Genomic DNA, 25,684 nt, shown 5'->3' with positions numbered 1-25,684 from the left:
AGACCTCATCAACTAATAAAGAGGACGAGTCTACACATTGCTGACCATCAGATTACCAAAACATATAAACAGTAAATTCATAAACTTCAGTGCCCCATATCACTATTTTCTAAGCTACTGTCGCTGACATATTTCCTGGGACCCGTGTAAGCGCAGTTTCCATTGGAATGTAGCCAGTTTAATCTAAAGTAGCTTTAAAAAAAAAACAATAGACAGAAGTGTCCATTGTTAATTTGTTTGTAAGAGAGAGCAAGAGAGGAAGGAGGGGCACAGCATATCAATATGCTGAAAATGTCCTAACACGCTCTGCACGTCAGTAAACAGACTTGGTGAGGTGATGCTCGCCCTGGCTCTATTTTTGCAAAGCTTTGTGCACCTCCAACCTCTTCAGAGTAAAGAACAGAAAGCCTTTACAATAGGCTCCATAAATGTTGTTGTCACTTGCAGTATACCTTTTCTACGCTCCATCTGCCAGAGTTTGCATGCTCGCTGTATGTTAGGAGGAGGCATTACACTTCTTCCTAAAGCGGTGTTATACCTCTACCAAACATAAATCTTGTCCTTAGCAGGTGTCTTAATTATATGAAATGAGGGAACAGAGTAATTTAAAAAAAATTGGTTTATTCTATAAAATTTTGTACGAATCCATCCAACCATGGAAGAGAATTATGATCTTTAAGAGTTGATTTAATATGTGTGATTCTGGTCAAGAGGAAACATAGTTCAAGGCTCTCCTCTTTACACGCTCATGTGTGCATGTGTCTATTTGTGCAAAAGCATTGGTGGGCGTGTGTGTGTGCAGGACGCTGACCTTCATACACTCTGTCTCGTTGAATGGTGGGCAGCTGAAGGAGTAGGAGATGAGCGTCGGTCCAGACAAAGTGTCTGTGCAGTCGAACTTCATGCAGTTTGACACCCAGGACTTCCCTGGCTGAAAACACAGCGTTACTATCATCAACTGATGAACTGCAGCAGCTACACAGCAGCGCTAATCTGACTCTTGCACCAACAGATAGCTGAAGTTCCAGACTTATACCATGTCAGCAACTGAGCTCACTATCTGCTAATGATGAGATTTATTTTCTTTCAAATGACTTCATGATGTTCTTTTTACCAGAGTCACTTCACTACTGGGTGCTCCGTTAAGACTATAGGTATGAGACATTTAAACAATGTATGTAAAATATTCAGGATTACTGTTATTATATAGTAAATATATATTTAAATAAAATGTATAATCAGTTGACCTCTTACCTTATAGAGAAGTGTTGTCCCGTTCTCATGTTCGTAGAGGCAGGAAATATTCTTACAAACACCACAGCACGTCGTCTGGTCCTTCGGAGGGATGTAGATCTGATTCTGAAAAACACAAACAGTGAAGGATGAAAAAAATCTAAAATTAGAAACAGTTTTTTCAGCAAGTAAAGAAGACAAGATGTATGCGTTTACTCAAATTATATACTTGTTTGTGTGTTTCTCTCTTACTGCTGTTGTTAAATAGTCTAAGACGTGGACTGTTGCTACTTTCATTTGTTCTGTCTACATGACATTTAGGTGAATCATGACATCATACTTGAGTAATTTTGTGGCATTACTATCATAAGAGGATAAATCCAATAAATTAATTAGTTAACCGTCTCTAAATGCTTGTGTAGTTTCTATTTTTTATTCTATTTTGAGTTCGGTTTTATAGACCTCTTATTGTTTTCTTTACCTTCCCCTCTTTATCTGTATATATTTCTGTCATTGTGCTGTTACAACATCTGAATCCCTCCACTGGGATAAAGGTTCATCATAATTTAAAACAGACAGAGACAAAATTGAAAGACCATAGATTAATTTTCTATCTTCCAGAAAGAGATTGTTTGAGATTAGGACTGCAACTAACGATTATTAAGTATCAAATAATCAGCTAGTTACTTTCTGATCCATAAAAAAAGGCACAAAAAAGTTTTAAAAAAATGTAAATCAGGGTTTCACTTCAGAAGTCTTATTTCATCCAACCAACATTCAAAACTTAAAGATATTCAGTTTACTGTCACACACGACAAATGAAACCAGCAAATATTTACATTTGAAAAGCAGACCCAGCGACTTTGTGGTACTTTTGCTCAAACAATTAATCGATTATCAAAATATTGGCCAGTTACTTTTCTGTTAATCGAATAATTAATAAATAAGCTTCTGCGGTTCTTTTGTAAATTTTTCATGGAAAAACAAAGGAGGAGGACAAGACGAAGAATCAGTTCAAGATCGAGATGAGGAGGAAGTACAGGAGAAAGAAAATGTGAAAGACTTAGTAGACTTTGTTGTCCCAGTCTGGGTGTAGTGGTTGGTGTGTGTGTGTGTGTGTTTGTGGTCTTACTGGTTGGCAGTGGGAGGAGCAGTTGATGCTGCTGGTGCGCAGTAGGTGGAAGCCGCTCGCCGGGTCGAGGCTGCGGCTGCACTGCCTGCTGTGACACAAGCCGTCGTCATGGTGTTCCACAAGAGTCTGACCTGGCCGCAGCACACCGCGCTCACCAAACACACACACTGCCTCACGCACTGAACATGTACACACACACAGAGCCAAGATAAGATGTCACAGTGTACACAAGGTTACAGTTTCTTCACTTTTCTGATGGACTTAAAGGTTTTTGGAAACTTGCAAAAATTCAGTCAACATTGTATTTAATTAAAAGGGTTTTGCCTTTATTATTTTCCTTTTAAATTAGTTTGATTTTGTCTGATTGTTGTTACTTGTGTGTTTTTCCCTTTTACTTATGTATCCATTCCCATGTTTTTGGAAATAAGAATCAAGTTCATATAAACTTTGTGACTGTTCTGACAGACTATGTGCAGATGCTTTTGCAGGATGTGAAGCCTGTCTCAGTTTTTCTATGTTGAATTTATACCAGCAACCCTCCCCAGCAGTACTCACCACACTTGTATCTCTTGCAGGCACACTGGTTCTGTGGGTCGGACAGGAAGGCCCGGTCCAGCTGGGCGGCCTCTCCCTGCAGAGCACAAAAAGAAACAAGCCAGGGTCACAAAGAGTGTACACAGACATTACATAGAAAACTAGAAGACAACTAGGAACTCTGATGAACAGAAAAAGGTAATTAAACAAACAAACTCTGTACTGATGTTGAAACGTGAAAGTCTGATGAATAAGAACCAGAGAACGAGAGAATATGCCTGTTATACAGACTGTCCCAGTGAGTACTACAAATGTAAAATACATGATTGAAAGTCCAAACAGACGGACTAAATATTTAAAATCATGACGTACCAGGCCACATTTTGGAGATGCGATCTTTTCACAGGAACACTCTGAGAGCAAAAAAAAAAAAGTCATGTCATGCCAGGGTGAATTCAGTCTTAAAACCTCTAATCTCAAACTGATGGATCTGTGCCTTTGAATTTATTTAAAAATATTTCTGTTATTGGAGGTCATATGAGTCGTACCACATGTTTGATTCGGACAGCAGCGACTGGGACTGGAAAGGGACACCACCGACATCCCAACAGGACAACTGACCTGAGGACACCTGTACGGCTCACACACTGCACACACAGACACACACAGCAGAAACATGACAGTCATTTATGTGTTCATAGCTGTTTTCAGCTGTATGTATCCAACATTTTTAACTTATCACAGGTAGGCTATATTGTTATGGGCATATTTTAGGAACAACGAATTGCAGTAATGCCAGACATATGTTTACGGTCATTTAGAAACAGTAACTCTATGACATAATCTGTACACCAGAGAGCACTAACAAGTTTATCTTTCACTTCTTCTGTCACATATCATTAAATAAAAAATATTTTCCCTCTTGTCTGTAGTGCTATTTATCAGTCTAGATTGTTTTGGTGTGAGTTGCAGAGTGTTGGAGATAACAGCCGTAGATGTCTGCCTTTTCTTCAATATAATGACACTAGATGGCATTTGGCTTGTGCTCAAAGCGCCAAAAGACATACATTTGAAAAACTAAACTGTAATGTCTCTTTCCAGAAATCATGACCTGGTTACTCCATAGACTTTGTTGTGAGCAGTTTGATCAAACTATTTCTTTCTACTGAACTACACTGTCAACTGTATCACCGTGCAGAGGGAAGCATGCATCCACTGCTCGCTCACCTAACAGATCAGCCAAGGAGAACGCCATCAATGTTTACATCTCACGCGGTCAAAGGCACAACCCTCTCATCCATGAGTAGATGCACACTTCCTTCTGAGCAATGAAACAGTTGGCAGGTGTAGTTCGGTAGAAAGAAAATAGTTCCTACATGAAACTGTTCACAACAAGGTCTGTTGATTATCGTGAGTAACCAGGTCATGATTTCTGGAAAGAGACATTGCTGTTGAGCTTCTTTTTTTTTTTTTTTTTTTTGGCCGAGTGCCATTAGGTCCATTATGTTCAAGAGAAGGCAGACATCTCTACAGCTGATACACCAAAAAAATCTCGATGGATAAATAACACTACAGGTAAAAGGAAAAATATGTATTTTTAATATCGGGGTGAACTTTAACACAACTTTAACTTAACTTTAACACACATCGTTTGGGTTATCATCTCTGTACATTGCACATATTCTTTATACTTAATACTGTGGACTTTGTGCACCTTCCCAAGTCAATGTGTTTGCATATCCCAGCATAAAACTGTGAAGCATTTCATTTCAAAACATATACAATTGTACATATTTATTTATTTTTTTCATATTTTTATTGTTAATGTTTCTATTTTATTTATATTCTTTGACTGTTGCAGTGCTTGTTTTTTTTTTATCTTTTTCTTTTCTCTTACTGTGTTTATTGTTATGCACCAAAACACTGAGGCATATTCCTTACATGTGAAAATCTTCCTGGCAATAACCCTGGTTTTGATTCATATCTTTTTTTTAATCAACAAATGAAAGAAATCACTATCAAAAATGTTGGTTGTAATGCGTCAATTTTAAAAATAATAACAATATTGGTTCTTATGTCACCATCTTATTTTTTTAAATGTTAAAATATCCAGTCTGTAAATGTAAAAAATATAAAGCGTCTGTGTGTGTGTTCTCTGACCACAGTGGTAGGCGGGGCAGCAGCGATCCGTGGTGTTACTGTCCACTGTCAGCACCTCGCCGTCCTGGCAGACAGGAGGCGTCTCCACACAGGAAGAACACACTGCAGAAAACACACACTTTATTCATCACACCGGTGACTTTAACCTGCTGATCATAAACTGATCATATAATGAGACACAGAAGACAGAGGTGAATCTGTGAACTGACTGCAGATGTGGGCGAGACAGCAGCTGCCTTCAGCTCTGGTGGCGATCAGAGTCTGGTCCTCTCTGCAGGCGGGGACGTCCGACTCACAGTGTTCAGGATCACACTCTGTAACAAAGAAACAGTGAAGGTATTGTTTCACATTTAGAGAAATATGCTTATTCGATATAAAACTCTCATTTCTGTACATTGATTACGAAGCTACAGCCAGGTGACTGTTAGCTTAGCTTAGCATAAACACTAGAAATTGGAGAAAACAGCCTGGCTCTGTCCAAAGGTAAAAAAGACCTCTAAAGCTCACTAATTAACACATTACATGTATGTAAGTGTGAAAGTGACATGTTTTTTTTACGGGGGGTAATGTACCAAACTATTTCTTTTCTCAGTGAGGCCACTAGCAGAGACTTCAGGAAGTCTGCTCCCTGCCACCAGACTGGACCAACTGGAAAACTGGGTGGGAAACTCACCACACACGTAGTCCGGACAGCAGGAGTCCTGTCTGTAGTACGACACCAGCTTCTCCCCGTATTTACACTCAGGAGGGAGCAGGTCACACAGGCTCTGGTTACACACTGCAGAGTCAGAAATTAAATCATCATATTAAAAGATTTTTAACAGCAAGTCCTTATGATTCAGATGCAGATATCTGATCCTAAACTAGAACATGAAGTACACACAGGAACCTTCGTGGCCTCACCGCAGACTTTCTGTGGGCAGCAGCTGGTGTCGTCGGCCAGGCCGATGACCACCTCCCCTGATCGACGGCACACCGGCACCGCCATATTGGAGCAGTTGTACTCTACAGGAACGATGGTGTCATTGTCGCAGCGGTACATGCAGCAGGCGTCCTTTGATGCTTTCCACACCTCGTCGTGTGCACGAGGAATGCCGGAGCTGTCAGTGCAGGCTGCAGAGAGAGACGCACAACATGCACACACACAGCTATGACTTCTAATTCATTGGTAATGAACTCAAGGTAGTGAGGTAGACTTCAAGCACTGATTATCTAGAGCATTATCAGTTCCCATTAATTGTACAATAGTGTAAATAGCTTTGTGATTCTGTGCCACTCCACTACTGTGAACTTTTGAGGTAATAAAAAAAGGTAAAGTATTTATCAAAAAGATAAAAGACATGATAATTAAGGTATGATTCAGTTTGAGACCTCTTGCTTTGTTGTACAGACAGGTGAACTTGAGTCTTACCACACTTCTCAGGTGAGATGCAGAGGGCGGAGTAAGGCCGGTGGAGCAGCGTTCCCTCGGGGCACACGCAGCCCTCAGTCAGGCCTGAACACTGGTCAGGGTCCGAGTCGAAGTCGTGGTTGGGGCAGGACTGAGACGTGCAGGCAGGCAGACAGGCCTGATACCGCAGAGTGTCGGGACACAGGAAGGCTGCAGGAGGAGACACAAACATGTCAGTGCCTCAAACACATCTTTTCACTTTAGACTTCACTTCTAGTCTAGAAAATGAACTTACATTGTAAGTACATTTTAATCTGATTTAAAGAACTACATACTGCTTTAAAGACCCCGCACAGCCACACAGGTGTTCAGTTCAGGTGTCAGTTACTCAAGTTGATTCAACTTTGGTTGATGTCACCAAACTCCATGATAACACTGGGCCTCATTCACCAGTATCCAGCATTTGTTCTCAACTTTGTTCCTAAGAAAGGTCCTAAAAGAAGTCTGTCATATCCATGACATGATCTTAAACAGCAGAATTGTTTGCACCTGTATCCTTAAAATGATGAATCATATTGTCCTCACAAGTTGAAGGCATGTGCCATTTAAGTTACGCCCCACAAATCCCCAAAAAAGGGTATGAGACTGCAGGGCCGTGTGCACACAGGGAGACTCAAGATGAACAAAAGTTGAGAGAATTAAGTTCAGAATGCCGAAATGAAAGTTTGAAGAAGGTGGAGGACCGGATTCCAACCATTCAAAAGACTTTAAATGAAGGTGCCTCTGCGGGAAGTGAACAGCAAATGAGCTTTCATATTTAATAGTGTTAGTAGTGAGTATGACATAACACAAAAATGATGCATGGGGTGCTAAAAATACACATAATCAAACATCCATCCCACAAACTTTATTTATTATAGAAGCACAATTGTCAGGACTGAGGATAGCGACAGATGCCGCAGCGCTCGGCAAGGAGTTTATGTGTGTGTGTGTGTTTTGAGGAAAAGACAGAGAGGGGGAGAGAAACCCCCAAACACTGTAGTCTTGCAACTGCAGTATTTGGGGTGCTGCTCCCTAGTAGAGTAACAGTTTGAGCAGCTGTGAGTGTTGTTGAATGTTTTGACGGTAGACAGAAAACTTACGGCAGTAATCTGGACTCCTCCACTCAATGCAGATGTTGAATTTATGGCAGGAAGCCACGTAGGCAGCCAGCGCCACACACTGGTTGTTGACGTACTCTGCATCTCGAACCCAAACCTCACAGAAGGTGCTTGGTGGGACCTGGAGACAAAGAAACAGTCAAGTAAAGCTTATTACTATGTCTTAAACTAGAGGTAATATTTTTCCAACATTAGCAGTTCTTCTCCAGTAAGTCCTCATGGGTCATCTATTTTTATTTATTTATTTTTTTCGTATATGTTGGAGCAGTCATTTAAAAGGATCTCGATTGACTTATTTGTCAAACACATCTTCTACTGAAGAGAAGTGAGAGAATAATAATGGTAGAAAATTGCTGATAATCTAAATACATCAGCAGGATTTTCCTAATGGGTTCATATTGCGTTTAGACATTTAATTTTTTCATAACCAGTTGAAGAAACTTTAATCTGCCAGTTCCTGTTTAAGGAAAAGAACCTGGAAATGAGTTATGTTAACGTACAAAGGCGTGGCAGGGAGAGAAGGCGTGGTTCTCCAGCATGACCAGGCAGCTGGAGCAGTCGCTTGTGGAGCAGTTGAGCTCGCGGCGGCGGCTGTGGCTGATGTAGCTGGTGGTGTTGGGAACCTGCCAGCTGTCAATGAAGATAGCTGGATCCTCGCTTACGCCCACTGTGGTGCCGTTGGCCAGAGTCAGGTCGTTTGTTGGGTCTCCATCACAGAAACCTGAGGTGGGTGTGAGAGGAGGGGCATAAAAACACTGAATTTACTTAAGACATAACATACATGTCCCTGAATGAGACAAATGGATCTTGTTGCTACTGTTCTTATCTTTATTGACTTGTTGCTGTGTGATCACCTCAGTAGGATTAAACTGTGTGCAATGCTAATACAGCATGCAAGCAAGACAGAGAATTATGCTGATGAAAGCTGAGCGTGTAGTCTGAGACTGCTCTTACCACAGAGGCCCATGGTGTGAAGCTTGGGGCTGGAGCTGTCGCTGTCGATCACCATCATGCCGGTGCTGTGGTACCACTGAAGCTTGAGACCAGTCGGGCTGCGGATCAGGTACATGTTGCCTGTGTCGTAGATTTCAAAGCCAAACTTTTTGAATCGAGGCTTGGCGTACCGTGAGTTGACATAGAGCTGGAAGAAAAGTGCAGGTTATCAGAGAGGTTTTGTCAGTGTTAAAATTTGAGCCTTAATCTGCTGGTGTGATGTTTAAGAATGAGAAGTACAGAAGAGAGAGCTGCATACCCTCCTCTGCAGTCTGTTGATGAGGATGTGGTTGGATTTGTGGGTAATGTTGAGAGCCACCAGACAGAGGTTGGTGAAATTCCAGAGGAGCTTTGGAAAGAAGAAAATCAGGTCAAAAATCAAATGAATGACCTCTGTTTGTTCCCATCACTCTAAGGGAAGTTGGAAAGTGGGAAAATTGACTCACTGGTGACTCTGAATCAGCAGGACACTCCTGAACCAGGACGCTGACGGTCTCATTGGGCAGCTGGGTCACTATGTATGAGGCAGCCTTGTAAATGGCAACACTATTCCCATCAAATGTGATCACATTCAGATCCGGAAACATCGAGCAGCGACCTGAAACACACACAAAAAAAAGAAACGACAATGAGAAGATGAAAGAACCTGAAGACAATGATCTGAGGAAAACATCACCAGTCTGGAGAAATGTAAAAACAAGAGCATGCAATGTGATTTTCTGTGTCTGTTTTCCTCACATGGACAGTCCCACTTTGGGCAACACTTGTCTCCATTGACCAGTACGGCAAAGCCAAGTAGGCCGCAGTTGGGAGGGTCGGCAGTGAAGGGGCAGCTTTGAGATTTGTTGAACAGGACAAGCTGGTTGTTGACACAGATGTACTTTGTGCACTCATCCACGATCTCTGCATACGGAGGCTGGACAGAGAGAAATCATAAAATCAATATGTTTGCCATTTTCTGTGGAGGCATGCAAGAAAAACACAATTTTCTCCTCAAATTCAAGGTAACACATCATTAACTGATTTGCAAATGGTCATTTTGTAGGAGAAGTGTTCCTTTAAAGGGAGAGAAACATAAAAATAGGAAATGTCCAAATAATGTGTCTGAAATGAAGATGTACATTAACTGAACCTACTGTGCACATCCTTGTGGGTGATACAGCCACAGACGACGTCCCCTCTGCTGTGTGTCTGGTCGTTTCTAAAGGTGTGTAAGGTGACGCCAGTTCAGGGGGCATCACTGCACCTGGACTGGTATGATCGACTCTGTCTTGCTCAGTAGTTTGGACCGAGGTGGCTGCTGGGAGTGAAGTCGTAGCAGGAGTGGGAATATCAGGCTTCTGGGTGGATATCCAGTGAGTATCAGGTGGAGGCGTCAACGGTTGGGAAGTGGATGGTGACACATCGCTCTCTTTGGTTGTCATGGTTTTCTCAGATGTGGCTGACTCTATGGTCGTTGTTATGGGGATGGCTGTAGGTTCTGTTGATAGAGTAGGAGCGGGCGGTGGAGTGGTGATGGGGGGCAGGACGGGAAGCACTGTAGTTGTGTGGACGGGTTCAGTCGTGCTGGCTGTGGTGACTGACTCTGCAGGTGTTGCGACAGATGTAGACGGCACTCCTGAGATGGTTGTTGTGCCGGGGCTTGGTGTGGCAATCAGTGGGCTGAGAGTAGTGGATCTGGTGGTTACTGGCCTTGTTGCTATGGTAACCCTTGCAGTAACTGGCCTGCTGGTTGACCTCTCCGTTGTTGTGACTCTGGGGGTAACCCTTGTTGTCACAGGGACCCTGGGTGTCGTTCTAATGGTGGTCGTCCTTGTGATGGTGGTAGTTGTTGTCGCTGGTGTAGCTCTAGCAGTCGACACCAGCCGGGTGGTGACTTTTTCCTGGATAGTTGAAGCTGCGGTGGAAGTAGTAGTTGTGTGCAGTGGAGACAAAGATGGAGGAGGTGTGGTTGTAGCTCTCGTTGACACCTCCACTCTGCCAGTCACAGGGTGCCTCGTCTCTGTAATCGGCTGTACAATGACAGGTCTGAGAGTGGTGGTGGCAACACCTGGTGGAGCTCTTGTAGAGGTGGTGGTGGGAAGAGTCTCAGGAACACCAGGTGCAGGTGGACGTGGGGGTGTAGCTAGTTTTCTGGTTGTGGTGGCTGCAATTTCTGCAGTAACGACTTCAGGAGACGTTGTGGTTCTGGCGGTGGTGGCTGTGGCAGCAGCTGATGTTGCAGAAGTGACAACTGGTTGTGACGTCATGGGAACGTGAGGTACTTCAGTACTTGTAGTGGAAGTGAGCTCATGGATAAGAGTTTCAGAAGTAACCTCTGGTGTAGCCTTCACTGTGGGGCTGTGGACAGGGGTGGTGGAGGTCTCCCAATGGGGGGGACGCCAAGGCTCGGAGGTCCGTACAGTAGTAGCAGGATGGGTGGAGCTCTCTGTTGTTGGTACAGGAGTAGTTTCTGTAGGAGACTCTGGAGGTACAGTTGGTTTTGTTGTAGCAGGAGGACCTGTGGACATGGTGGATGTTTCTGGAACCTCTGGAGGTCTTGAAGTTGTACTCCAAGTCTCTGCTGTTGGGACGGCAGCAGACCAGGAGGTTCTCTCAGCATAGGTCGTAGTGGTGGACACAGGAGAAGTTGTGATGTCTGTAATCTTCAGAGGTGGAGGTGCAGCCGTTGTTGTGGTAGCTTCAGGTATTTCAGACACAGTGGATTCAAGTACAGTCACTTTCTTTGTCGTTGTTGCTCCCCAGTCTGAAGCAGCTGAGGTTGGAGCAGATGGTGCAGTTGTAGTCAGCGCAGCAAGGATTGGGGTTGACGTTGGTAACTCAGGAATGGTTGTTGTAGAAGTTGTCAGTTCAGCAGGAGTGGTGTGTAGGATCTTCTCAGTGGTAGCGGGTGGTGTTGTCGTCTCTGGACCTGTGTATGGTGTTGTTCTACTGGTGATCAAAGGAGCAGGTGGTGTGACTGATTCTGTGGTTGTAGCTGAAGTGACTACAGGCAAAGATACAGTTTCTGTTTCAACAGGAGGTGAAGCCGGGAGAGGTGAGGAGGTTGTGGAGGCTGTGCTTGGTAAACCAGGAGGGACAGGTGTAGTTGTTGTTGGGGGAAGACGCTCCACTGTGACAAGCTTTGTGGTGGTGACTGTGTAAGCAGTGGTAGCTGTACTGGGTGCAGTGGTCCTGTCTGTAACTGCAGACGTCTCTGAGACTGGAGCAGGACTTGGACTAGAAGTGGTTACAGTTGGAGTAACTGCTACTGAATGTGTTGTAGCCTCTGTGGTCTCTTTGGTTGGTTGCACGACAGCAGGAGGAGGGATACTGATGGTGGTTGGCCCTTCGACAGAGCTTGCGGTTGGTGCTACAGTGGTAGATGGCTGCAGGGTCGAAGCAGTGGTGGTGAAGGGTGGCCATAGAAGATCGGTGGGCTTGGTGGAGGAGGTGACCCAGAACAGAGCTGTGATGGCATACGGAGCGCTGCTCGTCTTGGGTGTGCTGGGGCGGGAGGGGCTGGTAGGGGAGCTCACAGCTCTGGTCGTCCATGCTGTTGTACCTGTCACAGTAGTGGTCGAGGCTTCAGTCACTCTGACGGTAGACAGTGGCTCCTCCACCTCTGGTCTGTCAGGAGGAAGCACTGCTGGAGGAGATGGGGGTTCTGGTGTTCTGGGTGGTTCAGGAACTACGGGACGGATGGTCACTGGGGCAGGTGGAGCTTCAGACAAGGTTGTGTGTGTGCTCTCAGCAGGAGTAGTGGTAGTGATTTTAGAGGTGGCACCAGTGTGGAGAGGGGTGGAGGATGCACTGGTGGTGATGGAGGCAGTTGTTGAAGTAGTGACAGTTGCAGAGGTCAGCAGAGCAGTGGGCGGTGTTACAGGCTGCACAGCAACTGGGACCTTAATGCCTGAACCCAAACAATAAAAAGTTTGTTAGAGAAGCGCTGTGCTCGACAGAGAGACAGTTTATGAGACAGACTGAGAGCGATGACAACTTCCTTTGGGTCTCATTTCATTGGTGGCTAGATATATGTTGGGTTAGCAGTAATGTGAAATATGTGATGACGTCATTGTTCACCGTTTCTGTTCCCTGCTCATTTCAAGGTTTTAATGTTGTTGATCTGTTTTAAAAGTCCTGTGTGTAGGATTTCGGGGGATATATTGGCAGAAATGGAATATAATATAATACGTAAGTTTTCTTTAGTGTGTAATCACCTGAGAGTAAGAATCACAGTGTTTTAGCTACCTTAGACTGAGTCGTTTATATCTACATAGTAAGCGAGTCCTCTTCTATTTGTTGCTCCACCATGATTCTACAGTGCCCCAGAACTGACACACCAAACACTGGCTCTTAATAGGGCTGTTCATTTTTTAGAGTCAGCCACTGTACTTGGAAGCCCCTCCGAGATGAGAGCATCAGAAAAACAATGATTTTTTTTAACCTGAAACTGTTTTCAGTGTTTTTACCTGTTTAAATCACCTCGGTTTACCTTTATAAAACCATGTGTAGGATCCATACTAAAAATATATGTACAGACAAAGATGGTGCACGTCAAAAAATGTTCGATCATTTTTTGAAGTCAGGCTTCCACTTCACCATCTGCATCGTCAGTTTCCCATCTCCATAATGTTGGGAAGCATGGGTCAAGGTTTCCTCTGTCAAGTCTGTTTTTATAGATCACAACTTTTGTGTGGGAAGTGGCGTACACCTGTTTCAGGCCAAGTTTTGCACGTATGCAGTGTTCATAAATGAAACCCCTGGTCCGTTTGTTTCGGAAAGGAAGAGACCTCTGTGGGTAATTCGGCTTCCACTAAAAGCCTCCTGAAAGTCTGAATCTTCACTTATCAGGACAAAAAAAAAGGTGAGCACACATTAGCATGTGCCGGGTTAGTGGCTTGTCTAAGACATGCATAATGGTGTCAGAGAAACACTTTAATGTTTCATGTTTCAACGTTTAATTCACTGGGCCCTTTTTTTTTTTTTTTTTTTTTTGGTTTGACAATGCACATAATTCAGTTTATGCTAAAAACCTCCTGAACAATGGACACTGAAGGGACTCTAACCAGGAGAAGTTTCAGCTGTATGTAATCTGTAATCCTGACCACAAGATGGCACTAAATCCCCCTAAATCTTACACATTGGACCTTTAAGTATTGTTTTATCTAAAACGTTTTAATTAAGTTCAAAAGGTATTAGGCTAAAATGTATCGAAATATGCTAAAATAAACTATAAATGTCATTACATATGCTCACGTGTTGCTGAGTTTATTTAATAAACAAATTTTGAGGAGACGCACAACCAGGTGGAAAACAGAATAAGTATCAAGTCCATCAGAATTAAACAAATACAAAAGATCTTGAAGAGTTTGAGACTTGGTGATACTTTCTGCTTCAAATATATTAGAAAAAAAATCTTTATTATTATTATTTAATGTACCATAATAACCACAGTGTAGATATTGTGTCATTTCTTGTATTAAATTCCTTTATTGAGTGTATTTTTTTAGTGGTTATATTAGGTTAGACAAAGGTCTATGTTGAGGTTTTACTTAAAGACACCATCTCAGATTTTTAATTGCCACCTACTTTCAAAAGGCCTGGCAATATGTGGATATGATGACAGGACACTAGATATCAGCTTAGATTTTATATCATAATATCGTATGTGTTGTCTTTTCCTGGTTTTAAAGGCTGCATTAAAGTAAAGTGATGTCATTTTCTGAACTTACCAAACTCTGGCTGTTCTATTATTTGCCTTTACCCATTTAGTCATAATATCCACATCACCGCTGATTATTTATAAAAATCTTATTGTGTAAATATTTTGTGAAAGCACCAAAAGTCAACCCTACAGTATCATCACATACTGTTAATTAAGTAACTGGTAAAAAAGATACCGTAAGATTTTATTTTTTTCTGTGTAGCCCAGCCCTAACTCCAGCTCCAATCCAACCACACAACATCCCGTTTCACTAAAAAAAATCAGTTTAATCAGTAAACAATAAACAGTAAAACATCACTGAGATCAATCAAGGGATTACTCACAGTCTTCAATATAGACACAGCGATGGGTGATCTCATCCAGAACCATGTGTGGTGGGCAGACAGGAAGGCAGCCCTCCACTCTGTACAGAGAGCAACACAGAGCCATGAAATAACCCGTCCACTGTACGACAACTGTAATGTTTCATGTTACATTTAGATTATGGAACACACTGATTGTTACTGAGTCACAGTCTGGATTTTACACATATTTTACCTCTTGCCTGTGGTGCCATTTATACATTTAGATTGTTTTAGATGTTTTGGTGTACTGTAACGTCTTCTCCTCAGTATAATGGAACTAGATGGCTCAGCTTTTGATGCTTAAAGCACCAAAAAGATACAATTGAAAAACTCGACATCAATATCTCTTTCCAGAGATTATGACCCGGTAACTTAAGATAAACCACAGACCTTCTTGTGAGCAGTTTCATGTAGGAACTATTTTCTTTCTGCTGAACTACACCTGCCAACTGTTTACTTGTGCCAGCGCAAGATCCAAACATTAATGGTGTCCGTTAGTTTGGTAGAAGAAGAATAGTTCCCACATAAAACTGCTCACAACAAGGTCTGTGGATTATCTTGTGTGAGTATTGCTCACATTACATTAAAAAAAAAAAAAAACATATTAGAGATCTAATTGGTCAACAGAGCGCCATCACATTAAAGATGGATGACATGACATATTTGATTAGAGCTCAGTACAGGTCTGATGTGTCCCTTTAAGTCCAGCAGAGACTGTCTGTGTTGTGTTGAGAGTTATTGAAAAGGTGAAATGTCTCACTGTGGGATGGTGACGCAGGCTTCAGCTGACGGGTTGCTGCAGGTTTTGAAGCAGGGGACGACGCAGGAATCGTACCTCCACTGACAGCGAGGAGCAGGTGGGGCATCCGGGCTGGGGCCTGGAAAAAAAATAAAACAACACTTTTTAAACAGTGAAGGAAAAAAAACCTCTTTGAGGAACAAGTCCAGCTCTGATATCACTGTGGTCTTTAAGGTACAATGCAGTAGAAAAGGTTAACAGGAACTTTTACTGTGACTAAACATATGTCCACTTTAAAATCAGATTTAACTGTATCATAGCTTGATGAGCTTCATGTCTGTCAACAGTACTAACCTACTGAACCCTGAACTTCCCCAAAATTGTCAGTACGTTTAAAGTTAGCAAAAAATAAAGGTCTATAATATAATAAACAACATAAAGTGCATCAAAATTGACCCATCTGTGGTTGCACCGGGGTCAAAAGTCTTGAAATATACACTTGTTTATTACATTTTTTCCATTACATTTACCTCCAATGCAGCCATTTATATGTCATTTAGACCAGACATTGATAATAACTCCATAAAACTACACTGATAGAAAAGAAATAAAGAAAAATGTAAACATTTTAATTAATAAAAATGATGCTGAGTAAAAGCGAATGACACTTCCTGTGTAAAGAACCTAATCTCTCACAGTGTTCAGATGGGACAGTCTTTAAATCTTAAGAATTTGAAGGGAGGCTGCTTGTGAATCTTGAGAGAGAAAATTGACTTTAAAAACTTCAACAATTAGTGTCTTCAGTTTCCAAATGCTTACTGAGTGCACTGCCACACCCAGCACATTTGGCACCAGTTTTCTGGAATCAGGGTTAGATTTGCTCAGGAGCAAGGCATCTAAGTATTTAACTGTCCAATGTACTGTGTAACAGTGAAGCCTGATTTGATTTTCTTCAATCGATTTGATGTCGCCTCAATTTACAGGAAAAGCTTTTATTAAAAAAAGTACATCACATCACTAATCCAGCCTGGCTAAAAAGGATCCTCATCTGTTTTCACAGACCAGTAATGTGATGAACTCAGAAAGCCATTAGAGTCCGTCTGGAGTCTGGACTTCATCTCTCGCTCTGAATGTGTTCGGCATTCACCGCCGTCAGCAGGAAATCCAATCTGCTATTGGCTCCTTCGCTTTTTCCATTAACAAACACAAATGCTGCTGTATTTTTAGCATCAGTGATTAGCCTGGCTGCTCTCTGAGCCGAGTATGCAGCCAGAGGAGTCACTAGTCTTGACCTTTGACCTCTGGTGGCCAGCTGGACCCTGAGCAAAGCTTCTTGAATCCTTGCTGAGGCTTAAAAATAAAACTAGAACTTTAACATCAGGACAACATGCCTTTAACTGTCAGTGTGTCTAATTTTGCCAACAAACAGTGTCAAAAAAGAAGCACTCCCAACTCCCAACTCCCCAGAAAGCCTCATTCGTGAAATTGGGGAGGAGTTTTAAAGTATCATAATGTTTGATACTTTGATAATGTTTGTTCGATTTTTAGGGATGATTTACAGCCCTGTCATCTTGGAAACACAACCTTTTGTCAGAAATATCTGATGCTTTCAGTGTGACCTCAGCCTCAGTAACCCTAACTTTTGGTATGTCTGATGTGTTCGCTGCACATTGGTCGTTTCAGTGCTGCTCACCTGTCAGTCTGAACAGCGTGGCCTTGCGGAAGCTGTCTGTGTGTCTGTACTTGAGCAGGTGGAGGCGGGCCAGCGTGGCGTGCAGGAAGAAGCCGGGTTTTGCGTGGGACTCCAGCGAGTCGTAGCCGGGGATCCAGGTGTTCCTGTGGAGGACAAAGGTGGCGCCGTCCCAGAATGCCTCGCTGTCCTCCCACTTAGCCAGCTTCACCTCACCACTGGGGCTCGCGTACAGGAAGTAGTTCGATCTGTCGGCTGCCTCGAAGGAAATCCGTGACGTGTCTGTGGAGAACATAATGGTTCATCAGTACACCAGGTGTTCTAATTGTGTTTGTGTGGGTCGTTCATGTCAAATGTCATCCACCATGAACACCAGGACATTGCGTTGTAACAAATGATCAACATTATTCACACCATCTGTCACTGGTTTTAATGTTGTGGCTGATTGTGTGTAATGGTGCAAAATGTGTCCCTTGACAAAGATCCAGACTCCGACAGTATCACAGCTCACATGGAGTAAACAGTGGGTCCAGCTTGTCCCAGTCTTGGCTTGCCGACCAGCCTGTAGCTCAGGTTGCCATATTAGCATTTGGCAATCTGATTTCAGATCCCTGCTGCCACTGAGAGTCAATGGGAGTCCATCTTGTCCATCAGTGTTTTCACTGAGACACTCAAATCATTCCAAACATTGTTGAATACAAAGGAAACCGTGGAAGAGGAGAGCGCCGACCAGCTGGCCTTCCGTCTCGCTCTGATTCTCAGATTAGCGACCACGTTATTATTGAACTGTAAAGTAAAGTGCTAATGAACTGGCATGTTTAAAAAGAGAAGTGCTGTGATTGAAGATGTGAACTAACCACAGACACTTGTCTCATTCATGCAGAATGAATATAGGGAAACACTGGAGCAGATATTTAGCCTTATTTTTGACATTTGAAATAATAATAATGCTTTAAAAAAGGAGGCAGAACGGCTGTGCAGTGGTTAGCATTGTCATAGCCTTACAGCAAGAGGGTTCCTGGTTCGAACCCAGGGTGGGGGAGCCCTTCTGCATGTTCTCCCTGTGTCAGTGTGGGTTTTCTCCAGGTACTCCAGCTTCCTCCCACAGTCCAAAGACATGCAGGTTAATTGGTGACTCTAAATTGTCCGTAGGTGAATGTGAGTGTGAATGGTTGTCTGTCTCTATGTGTCAGCCCTGTGATAGTCTGGTGACCTGTCCAGGGTGTACTCTGCCTCTCACCCAATGTGAGCTGGGATAGGCTCCAGCCCCCCCGTGACCCCTAACAGGATAAGTGGTTACAGAAAATGATGATGAATGAATTTTAGAGGAAACACTGAAGATAAAGGACCTTTGGTTGAACAGTTTCCTGCTGATTTCTCACAGTCCAGCAGAAATACAGTCAGTTTGCCTTCTGTGTCTCTCACTCAGCAGCACTCCGTATTCTGCTGACAGGAAAACATATCGCTGTGGTATCTACACAGCGATCGAACTTTCCCAAACTCCACTACAGAAGTTTCCTTTCATGCACTGATACTGCATCTGCTGTGTCCTCCATTAGTAAATCAGACACTTCTTATTTCCCGCAGTGACACGAAATAAGTGTAAAATAAAACTATAAAGCCTCTCGACTGACCACAAGGTTCCCACACTCACTGAGACATTTTCCAGTATCTGTTGCATCTATGTCTACATCTATTGCTGTCCATGTGGGCCTGAATTAGAGCTCAGATTTTAAAAAGCATTGACAAATATTTTACCTAAAATACCCAAATGTGATTTTTTTTGTTGTTGTTGTTGTTCCATCATGAATGAAAGATCCGTTCACACTGATGTCAGATATAGGTCACTTCAAACACGAATGTGAACAGTTTAGGCAGAAAGATCGGATCATGGGGAAATCATCAGAACTGAGCATTTAGCCCTGGTATGTGGACACAGCCTCAGTCTACTTTGTTCGAAATGCTGATGAGATCCTCTTTTTTACACAGTTGCTATGGCAACATACAATAAATCTCCAACTACAGGGTTTTCATCAGGATGTGTTAAGGCACAGCAAAGAGAGAGATAGTGGGGAAAGGGCGCTACAAAGGAAACAAGTAATATAAGTCCCTTCTTGTAGTAAAATGAACCCTGCTGTGTAACTGAAGTTGAACCGTACAGTCTGAACAGGAGTAACTCACCATGTGGGCGGGCTCTGCTGAGGCCTGGCGTCATCATGAACTGCGAGAGGACTCGAGGGGCGGCGTAGACGCTGAGGTTGCCCCGCTGCAGGAACACAGAGCCACTGGACCTGCTGGCTGCCAACAGCGTCGTGCGATCCCTGAAGGTGATGAGCCTGAAGGGGCCTTTACCCAGAACTGCAGACAGGAGACAATGGTAGCCCAGCAGCGTTTATTGTTAGCATTGACAGGCTATGAGACAAAGGGCCCTCAGGTACAGATATGCAAAAAGGCATCACTACCTGCCCTACATAGGAGCAAAACACAGAGTTTGTGGTGATTTTGCCTCTTTTTTGTTGTTCAGTATCTCTGTAGTGGTTATGCATCTGTCTGTGATTTTGTGTCTCTTTGTTGTAGTGGTCTGTGGTAATTTTGTGTCTCTGTGGTTGTTTTTGGCCTCTTATTAGTTCCCCTGCATCACTTTGTGGTCTTTTTGCATCTCTTTGTGGTCATATTGAGTTATTCCCCTATTTCGTCGGTAGATATTAATCTGAGTTCCAATTTGCAGGTGAAGGTCAGGGGGACCTCTGAAACTTGGGGTCCCTGGGCCTGTGCCTCAGTAGGCCCATTCAGAAATCCATCCATGACTGTTACAGAATATTCATGCAGTTTTGGTTTACATACAGCATATTCTGCATACATCACAACTACACATTTTGAACACCATGCTACTCTGTTATTAGGTTTTGGATGTCATTTCCAGCACTTCCAGGCAACCACAATTGTCACCAAGAGTTACATCATTGTCATGGGGTAGTTTAGGGCAGCCTTTAAAATGAGCCAGTGGCTGTCTGGAGTTTTAGCAAAAGGGCATTAATAGTTTGTGTTTTTTCTTTTGTTTTTACAAGTTATCAGTCTCAGTAATTGTGAAACTGCACAAGTCCAAGTGCCTAAATGTCCTTTCCTTCCAGCAGTCATAACTGGAAGGAGAGAAGTAAAGAGACATGCACCAGCAGCACTAAAACAACTGCTAGAACATTACACATTAATACATACTGTGAATAATAACAACTTATTGATTGATCAGATATTATATCACTGTTGCATCATTGTATCTCACAGTGCTATTTAATTACTGAAAATGCTTGTAGCAGAAAAACAGTGCAAATACTTAGAGCTATAAAAGTCTGAAGGGCTATCATGTAACTCAAAATTAATCATCTGACACCACACTTTTGTATCACACTCAGCTCAGCCTGTGAAAAGCTTTTCTCAACACCTTTGTATTCCTGTGTGGAAAGGGCTTAATTTATTCATCATTCACAGATCAAACCTCAGGTAAGTGAGGGTGTGTGTGATGTCATGTATAACTCAGAGAAGAGATTGTCGTACCTTTGTTGTAGTATTCACAATCATATGCTGCAGAGAGAAACACAGAGACAGTAATAACAATAATATTAATAGTAATAGATGGCATAAAGTGCTTGATAATCAAGACAAATAGATATCACTTTCTAACGAGGCATAAAATGTATTGTAACTGGTTATTATTGTCACACGCTTCAGATTTGTGTGATCTTTTGAAACAGACAAAAAAAAAAATGATGCAGGTTTTTTGCTCCCTGCGTTCTGACTTACGGCACAGAGATGGGGAGCGCCAGTCGACAGGAACGCCCTGGTGGCAGCAGCGCTGGGCGTATGCCGCCACGCTGGTGCAGAAACACTCGCAGTCGCCTCCACGACTGCAGGCACACGTGTCTGCCAGGCAGTTCATGTAGAACCAGGTTACATCCACCTGATCATGAAGAAGAACAAACACTTTTAGAAATTTATAGAGAATAAAAAAATAGTTTAATTTAAAAATTCTTACAAAATCCTTAAAGGAATACATCACCCACAAAATGAACTTTTTTTATATCAAATACTCACTGTGTGTGTGTGTGTGAATGCGGGAATGTGATATGTAGGGCTGCAGCGGTTAGTGTTTGTAAACTATGTTTTGATAGGAGTCCATGTTGTTGAAAATGGACTCCTATGAATTCATCAAGAATTTTCTCCATTTTAGGATTCTTCATTCATCATGGAAGTAGATTTCTTCACGAGGGTGAGTAACTGATATACAAATGTTCCTTGCAGGTGAAGTATTCCTTTAAGGATGGATGGGATTTACAAAGTGCTGGGGCAAGAGAAAAAAAATGGCCCATTCTAAAGTTATCCCCAAATTAACTTTTATTTAATTATCGATATATTTAATTTTACACCTAAAAAGCCTGGGGGATAAGTGTTTGGTACTCAGAAGAGGACAGAGAGCTGTTGTTGTACTGTTACTCACCACCGGGTGGCAGGCCTGGAAGACCTCACTGAGCAGGATGCCACACTGCCGCTTTGCAAAAGGCTCTCTGAGAGGACTGAGGCTGCAGGGGTGTCTGATATCTGGACTGTTCACACACTAAACACACACACATACACGCACAAACAGGGGTGTCGCATTACAACTTTTTATCAGAGGTTAAGTAGTAGTGCCTGAAAACCAGTGGTGAAAGAAGTATTCAGATCAGAAGCAAAAGTCTTGCATTCAAAATCTTATTTAAGCACATGTGTAGATATTATCAGCAAAATATACTTAAAGTGTGAAAAGTAAAAGTAGCCATTTAGGCAGAGGTGTTTTACTATTATACATGATGTTTTTGGATTAATATTACTTATGCATTAATGTGTATGTTGCATTTTCCTGTTGTAGATGTTTCTAGTTGAGCTAGTTTTAATTTATTTTTCAACTGTTGGGTTTAATCTACAGCAGTGCATCTTATTCTATACAATGGTCATATGTTTGTAGTGAAGCTGCCCTGTGAGAACCATGTATCTCTATGTATGTATCTATAATTTATTAAGCTTAAAAAGTAGAGCATATAGGAACACTTCATCCTACATTTATTCACAAATGGTCAACATCAACACATCTGGAGATGCATGGTAACTAAAGCTCTCAGACACATGTAGAGGAGTAAAATGCTCAATATTTATCTCTGCGATGTAGTGGAGTATAAGTATTAAGTGAATACTCCAGTAAAGTACAAGTGCATCATAATTTAGTAACATAAAAGACTTCACTATGTTGATGATGATACAGGACATGTTTCACTCACCTCTGCTGCAGTCCAGCTGTTTCCAAACTCCTGTGGCGTTGGGGAGTCGATGTTGTCGGGAGTTCGCATCTCATTCACTGTCTTCATGTCAAAGTTCCCGCATAGCCCGCTTAGCTTCCCCTGAACACATCACCAACATCTCTCTTTAACAGGATTCTTTTTAACATAAGTATCAACTTCATATCACCATATCCTGAATATAATATTTAAGATCTTCTAAGAAGATTTAATATGATCAAAATTTACAAATAGAGTGAACTTCCCTGCCTGTTTTTCTTATTCTTTAAGAGCATAAATGAACAGGATATATGTGAATATTAGGCTCGGCCCGTTCCCACCGCAGGAACTTCGGGGTAATTTTATGGGGCCGGGGCCGTTGGTGCGTGTCTCCACCTCAGGAACCACCCCCGAAGGACAGAGTTCCGGAACTTTTACAGGGGCTAAACAAGTCCCTGCCTCGGAGTAGGTACTCAAAACGGCCCGAGAAACTCCTGGCTGGGGCTTGGGGATTACTTGGTGCTGATTGTATATACTCAAGGCAGGATGTGACGTTTTGTAATTAATAACATGGTAGCTGGGCTAACCGTTAGCTGTTAGCAGTGTCTGTAATAACTCAATAAACGGTCCGTGAAAAAAATATTTTTTCCAGCGGATATCTTAGTTACAACATGATTGAGCTAGCAAAGCAGTTTTGTGTTGCTATGTGTGGTATTTATTCAGTTTTGGGAAATCACGATGTCTAGAAAGCATCAGTGGCTGCAGCTGACAGGGACAGCTAAAAGCAGCAGCAAAGCTAACATCAGGACGTCATCTGTTAAAAGCCTCCCGTTGTCGGATACGACATGAAGTTAGCTCAATAATGTTGTAACTAAGACATCCGCTGGAGAAAATATTTTTTTTACGGACCGTGACTGGAGTTATTACAGACACCGCTAACGGCTAACGGCGTCCCTACGCCCCTACGTCGCCCTGGTCAAAATGGTCGCGCAACGATTACGTCACATCCAGAGCCTGTAACTTTACAGGAACCTTCCTCCTACTCCGCTCTCTCAGTGGAGACACGGCGGTTGAGAGGGCCGAGCGAGAGGACGTTCCTGTAGTAGTTCCTGCCCCCCAAATAGTACCAGGAACTTCTTCAGTGGAAACGGGCCTTATGCTCCTACTGAAGCGTTGCTGTAATACAGCCTCTGAGCACTGGTGGCAGCACTGAGTGCACCGCTCCTTCGCAGTCCTCCAGTTGGTGAGTGAGGAAGAAATGCATGCGCCACATTTGATATAATGTCTTATGAATGTCTGTGGCCCTGTTTGTACCTGGTATTAACAGACGTCAGGGGTGATCCGATCGCAAGCGGACAGCTCTCAATACAAGTGTGAACAACCACCGTGAGGCACTGTGATCTTTTTTGATATAAAAGTTAGTGTATCCTGATCATCCCCAACAAGGACTACATTATCAATGCAGGTCGTCGTGGTTGCTTTGGTAACAGCATGCTAACGCTCTATACTTGCCCATTTTATCACAAGTTGGACGAAGTGTTGCGTGACTGTTCATTGCTTTGCGCTATGGAAGGAGACATAAATATGTGACAAGACAATCTTAACTTAAGGTTCATTAATTGCTTGTTCTGTAGCGTTTGACCATTTCACAAGGTCTTCATCAACAAATGGAGTTGACTCCGTTGGAAAAGGTCACTGTCGAGCTCAACTTTTCAACCAGCAACATCGAGAGTTCTGTGATAACTCCACAACAACCAAGTGATCGAATTAAAGCTCCCAAACAAGCGAGACAGAGGAGTCTGAGTTGAGACTGCTGTTTCCAAAGTCAAGTATGAACTGTCAAGCTCAGCTTCAATTGTTATTTATCCTCTGCAGAGAGGATGGGGGAGACAGGAAGCTGATGGTAAATGTAGTATTAACGTGAAAAAGGACATTTTTATCTGTATATATTTGAACTTTGAGTCAGTATGGATTGAAGCATCAGCTAAACACAACCATAAATCACAACTGTGCACACTCTACTGAGTCAGACAAAGGCACTGAACCAGTGTCCTACCTGCCAGCGAGGTCCGACCTGGATGTGAATGGTGGTCTTACGGTCCCAGAGGACGGTGACGTCTTCCTCGGGAAAATTAACCACTGTGTAGTACCCGGCCGGCCAGATGAACATCCTCTGCTTCCTGTCAATCACACTGGATGGATTCTGCAGCGGACAGAGAAGTTTAACTTTACTGAAATATTCTCAGATTTATTCTCAAGTTGACTGAAGTATGATCAGCCAACAAACACCTCCTTTTTTCATGCAGGACATTTGTTGCTGGTAACCTACGTCATTATTTAAAAGACATTGAAAGTGAGTCTTACTGGTTTCCCAGAGTCATCATCAAACACTACGAAGGATCGTCCGATGTTGATCAGCAGAGATTTCCTGCAGATGAGTCCACTGTCGAAACAGTCGATGTTTTCGGCTGTTACACTGAGCATCACATCAGCACTGCTCTGTGGAGGAGAGAAAACACAATCACAGAAACTACATAAATGCTGCTGACACTTAACCTAGATTTATACTCTTCTGTTTTCATTACAAAGTCATGGAAGAAGACTGCAAGCCAAACATGGGTGCAAACGATGCAGCATTTAAAATACTTTTGTACTCTACTCTTTACATTGGAGCGACTGTAACGAATAAATAAAACTTTGAATACCTTTACAAGATAGACTTTGCATGCGCCCACATAGTCAAACAACAGTCCATCAAACGTCCTGTAGTGGCGATCTCCGTAAGCCATGCACATGGATGGACACGGATGAAACACACACTGGAACGTCCCATGCTGGCAAACACTACAAAGACAGCAAAGCTTCAGTGATTCAGCATCAACTTGTTCCCACTTAGTGCGAGGGCATTTTTTTCTCATCTAATGGCCTCCTTTTGTGGAGAGCCTCAGGTTTACAGCAGGCAGAAAAGTGGCCGGTGAATTGTCAAAGGCTCAATCGCCGCTCATTGCGCTATTAGGCTGTCATCTACATCTTCTTCCCTGGCTATGGCTTGAAGGAGAAATGGAAGGATGGGAGAATGACTGAGATCACTGGGAGAGTGTTTGCTTTCACCAGCGATGAACAGTCTGAAGCAGAGGGAATCAAAGAGTCATACAAGGGCCTGCTCTGTTTCCAAGGCTCTTTTTCTGTCCTGTGATAGCAGAGAATTATGGATATCAGGTGGCCACTTTCGCTGCTCTGACGATCTCAGGACTCGACCGACGCTTTCAGGCAAAATCTGACTCTGAAAAATTAGCAGC

General features: G+C 42.8%; 1 protein-coding gene across 1 annotated transcript in view; it reads right to left on the bottom strand.

Moving 5' to 3' along the window:
- The window catches only part of otog (otogelin), a 67,179-nt gene that overhangs the window by 5,395 nt on the left and 36,100 nt on the right, over positions 1-25,684 (bottom strand). The window contains exons 24-52 of the mRNA XM_078162731.1: positions 25,091-25,229; positions 24,750-24,884; positions 24,442-24,588; positions 22,389-22,508; positions 21,575-21,691; positions 20,881-21,037; positions 20,635-20,661; positions 19,264-19,440; positions 17,086-17,364; positions 15,414-15,531; positions 14,633-14,712; positions 9,739-12,494; positions 9,341-9,518; positions 9,049-9,200; positions 8,862-8,951; positions 8,564-8,750; positions 8,110-8,330; positions 7,592-7,730; positions 6,471-6,659; positions 5,963-6,172; positions 5,733-5,837; positions 5,269-5,373; positions 5,060-5,161; positions 3,448-3,546; positions 3,272-3,312; positions 2,921-2,996; positions 2,366-2,544; positions 1,255-1,359; positions 812-931 (exon numbers count right to left, since the gene is read on the bottom strand). Of these exons, the coding sequence (XP_078018857.1) occupies positions 812-931; positions 1,255-1,359; positions 2,366-2,544; positions 2,921-2,996; positions 3,272-3,312; positions 3,448-3,546; positions 5,060-5,161; positions 5,269-5,373; positions 5,733-5,837; positions 5,963-6,172; positions 6,471-6,659; positions 7,592-7,730; positions 8,110-8,330; positions 8,564-8,750; positions 8,862-8,951; positions 9,049-9,200; positions 9,341-9,518; positions 9,739-12,494; positions 14,633-14,712; positions 15,414-15,531; positions 17,086-17,364; positions 19,264-19,440; positions 20,635-20,661; positions 20,881-21,037; positions 21,575-21,691; positions 22,389-22,508; positions 24,442-24,588; positions 24,750-24,884; positions 25,091-25,229 (6,550 nt within the window). The remainder of the gene's footprint in view (positions 1-811; positions 932-1,254; positions 1,360-2,365; positions 2,545-2,920; positions 2,997-3,271; positions 3,313-3,447; positions 3,547-5,059; positions 5,162-5,268; positions 5,374-5,732; positions 5,838-5,962; positions 6,173-6,470; positions 6,660-7,591; positions 7,731-8,109; positions 8,331-8,563; positions 8,751-8,861; positions 8,952-9,048; positions 9,201-9,340; positions 9,519-9,738; positions 12,495-14,632; positions 14,713-15,413; positions 15,532-17,085; positions 17,365-19,263; positions 19,441-20,634; positions 20,662-20,880; positions 21,038-21,574; positions 21,692-22,388; positions 22,509-24,441; positions 24,589-24,749; positions 24,885-25,090; positions 25,230-25,684) is intronic.

The sequence above is a fragment of the Epinephelus lanceolatus genome, chromosome 2 (assembly GCF_041903045.1).
Source record: "Epinephelus lanceolatus isolate andai-2023 chromosome 2, ASM4190304v1, whole genome shotgun sequence".
NCBI lineage: Eukaryota > Metazoa > Chordata > Actinopteri > Perciformes > Serranidae > Epinephelus > Epinephelus lanceolatus.
The sequence above is the reverse complement of the archived record's forward strand: the minus strand, read 5'-3'. Positions and strand labels throughout refer to the sequence as shown.